Below are 3,487 nucleotides of genomic sequence, written 5' to 3' on the forward strand. Positions count from 1 at the left end.
CATCAAAGTGGTGAAGAAATGGTTCCATCAGGCTGGAATGAAGGTTCTAGACTGGTCTCCCCAAAGTCCTGACTGGAACCATCCAGAACCTGTGGACTGATGAAGGAACAAGTCTGAGTCAGAAAGACGACAAGTTTAGTTGAACTGCAGCGATTCTGTCCAGAGGAGTCAGAGATGGACCAGAAGCTGGTGGACGGAACCAGAAGAACCAGAAGAACCCGACTGAGGAGGACATGGACATTAAAGGACATTTAACCAGATCTTAAGAGTTCTGTTTGTATATTTATGATCCAGAAGATTTTGTCATATTTCCAGAAAACCTTTACTGAATCTATGAAAGAAGCAAAACACGAGAGATTCATGGTTCAATGGTTCCATCAGAGAAGATTCAGAGTTCTAGGAGTCACTGTATGAATCATATTCATCAGCTTCAGCGACCACAGCGTAGGTTTGTCCGTCCTCGACTTCTAACTGGGCTAAACTCTGAGTGTACCTGTAGGCGGGTGTCCGGACCGAGGCGGTACCGGAGGCGTCTGCAGGATGATGGTGTCGCTGCAGGACGACAGTCGGACCGTCATCTCCTCGTCCAGGATCCGACGTGGAGCCTTCAGGTGGAAGAACCAGACGACACGTTAATGATCTCTGTTTGATGCTTCACACAGGAAGGAAGCTCTGATCCTGCTTCCTAAAACCTTTCGTCTGCTTTTGGAAAACCCAGGATGAGATCGATCAGCTCCACGAAACACCGACTTCAGGAGTTCTTCACTGACAGCAGCTCTGATTTAAAGCCTTGAATATAAACGTCTGACACAGTTTTAATCATTATCAAACGTCTTTTAGTTGAGATGAGCTCAAACATGAGACTTTCCACATTTCAGCTCACCGATAATCACCAATTATTTGATCTACTCGTCCAAATATTACAGATTCTGAATCAATGAAATGATGAGAAATAAAAGGTTTTTATCTTTAATCGTTCCTGAGAGTCTCAAGAGAGATTTAAAACTATTTCATCCTGTTATGAAGCTAAAATATCTCAAATATCAATATTTTTATGCTGTACAATCTATAAAACCCACCACGTGTTGACCTTCTTACAGTCGATTGAGGGCGATCGTTGACTGGAGTTGGATATTTTCAAAATAAAAGCGCGCCATTAGGTTTGCGTCCCTTTACCTTCTCCAGCACCTTGCAGACGTACTGACACCACAGGATGAGGAAGATGATGATGACCAGCAGCAGGATGATGGTCACCAGGCAGCCAATCAGGACGGGCGTTTTCACCACCTCGGTGGGGTCGCTGGCCGACGGGTTCGCTGACGTCAAGAGAAGGTCGGAAATATAAATTAGTTTAGTTGAAAAGATAGATGACAGCTGTCCAGGAGGTTTGCAAATTTGTGAAAGAAAAGACGATTATTTCTTAAAATCTTAGACTGTAGAAAAGTTATGAAGGTGATTATTGTTCATTTATTATCAGAAGAAATCCGTAGAAAAATCCTCATAACAACGTCCAAAAGCTGTAAAAATGTGAAGATAACATCAAATATTTGTAAAAGAAAGATTTTTTTAGCAGAATTTTAAAAACACTGTAAATTTATGGAATAATGTAAAAAAAAAAAAAAAAAAAAANCTGCTGTAGCTGATGAGGTTTTGCTTGTTTTAGCTGCTTTGTCTTCAGGTACTGTTTAAATTCAGTCCAGTGGTTCCCAATCTAAGGGTCGTGTCCCTTACGGTGGGTCACTAAATAAATCTAAGAGGTCGAGAGACGATTCGCAGGAAAGAAAAGATGAAAAAACTTCTGCAACACAAATGTAAACAACATGTTGGACTTTCCCCTGATGTTTGCTTCTTTTAAAAAAAAAGGTGCAGCTTAAACTGCAATGAAAAAACTCATTAAATGAACTTTTTTTTTTTTTTGCATATTTTTTTAAAGATGGTGTTAAAACTGCAAAGACTTTAGCAACTTTTAAGTCATTGCTGAAAACTTATTTTTAGCGTTTCATCAAACTAGAGCTTCACTCTCTGACTGCATCTTTTATTATGTTTTATATTTTTAATTTTGAGTTTTTATGCCGATAGTCATTGTGTTCATGTTTTATAGGTTGACATTTATAGTTGTACAGCACTTTGGCTCAACTCCTGTGGTTTTAAATGTGTTTTATAAATAAATTTGACTCGAGGAAAAGAGGAACATATATGCCAGAAACGTCTATATTTGGATCCTAAATGATCGATTCGTTCTCCTGGACATCCAGTCCACCGCCACCTCCTGCAGATGTTCAAACGTCTGATTTCACACCTTTCAGTTCTTACCACGCAGCCAGCCTGGCGTCATGTGACAGGAAGTCAGCAGCAGGAGGTCATAGAGAGGATTACCGAGGAGCAGAGCTGCAGGAGGAAACATGGAGGAGGAGGAGGAGGAGGAGGAGGAGAGAGCTGGAAGGTCAGGAGAAGAGTCAGCATGCAGCTTCAGCATCATCAGAGAACACAGAGAAGTTCAGGATGTTAAAGAGAGTCGGAGGAGGGAAGGTTTTATCGGCCAGCAGGGGGCAGACTGCAGACTTCACTGGAGGCCTCAAAGCTTCACAGAACAACCGACCGAACATGTCGGCGTGGATGAAGCTTTACGGAGGCGCCAGTGATCCAGAATAACGTCCACCTGCAGTTCGTCTCCTCGGTTATCAATAAACCTCCACAGACGGCCGATAAGACGAGAGAAAGGAAACTGAGGTTTAGTTTTACGTCTCAGATCTGTGCCTTTGAAAGATAAAGTGAGTTTACCGGAGGCCTCGGCGCTCTGCGACAGCTCCGGCAGCTTGTTTCTCAGCACCGCCGGGTTCTGGTACTGAGGGTCCAGCAGGAAGACTCTCTCGTAGTGAGGGTCAGTGTTGGCCGGGCCTGAGGGGAACCACACGGATCAGTTAGTCGGGCTTCTCTACTTACAGCTGCAACCAAAAGTTTCCATCCACCTGTAAAGACCACGTTCATCATGAAACACACAAATCTATTTTGGTTCTTTCATGGATTCATTAAAGGTTTTCTGGAAATCTGATGGATCAGAAATATACAAACAGCACCTTGAATCATCAGCTGGTGACTAGAAACTTGTGTTGATCAAATGTTCTTAGTTTCGTGGCCTCTTAACTTCTCTTGACTGGTTCTGATCGACTCCAGCTGCTGACTCCTCTGATCCAGTTCAAACAGAACCATCTGATCCACTCATGAGACTCAAACACTACTAAAGTCTGAGGAGTTCAGCAAAGATCTGGAGAAGAACATCAGTGACTGGAACCAGTCAGAAAGCCACCTGGAGCCGTTTCAGAGCAGCTTCAGATCCAGAACCATCAGTGTGTCAGCATTAAGTTCATGGTCCAGTTGTGTTACTGCCACCATCAGGAAGGAAACACAAACTAGCAGCTGCTGCTGAGAGACGACTGGTCAGGATGGTCAAGAGTCAACCAGGAACCAGCAGGAAGCAGCTCTGGAT

At 43.2% G+C, this 3,487-nt stretch overlaps 1 protein-coding gene across 1 annotated transcript in view; it reads right to left on the bottom strand.

Moving 5' to 3' along the window:
• Nucleotides 1-3,487, bottom strand: part of ddr2l (discoidin domain receptor family, member 2, like) — a 41,483-nt gene that overhangs the window by 9,334 nt on the left and 28,662 nt on the right. Inside the window, exons 11-12 of the mRNA XM_008299490.1 lie at nt 1,177-1,316; nt 494-605 (exon numbers count right to left, since the gene is read on the bottom strand). Of these exons, the coding sequence (XP_008297712.1) occupies nt 494-605; nt 1,177-1,316 (252 nt within the window). The remainder of the gene's footprint in view (nt 1-493; nt 606-1,176; nt 1,317-3,487) is intronic.

Source organism: Stegastes partitus, unplaced genomic scaffold (genome assembly GCF_000690725.1).
Source record: "Stegastes partitus isolate 25-593 unplaced genomic scaffold, Stegastes_partitus-1.0.2 Scaffold1424, whole genome shotgun sequence".
Lineage (NCBI taxonomy): Eukaryota > Metazoa > Chordata > Actinopteri > Pomacentridae > Stegastes > Stegastes partitus.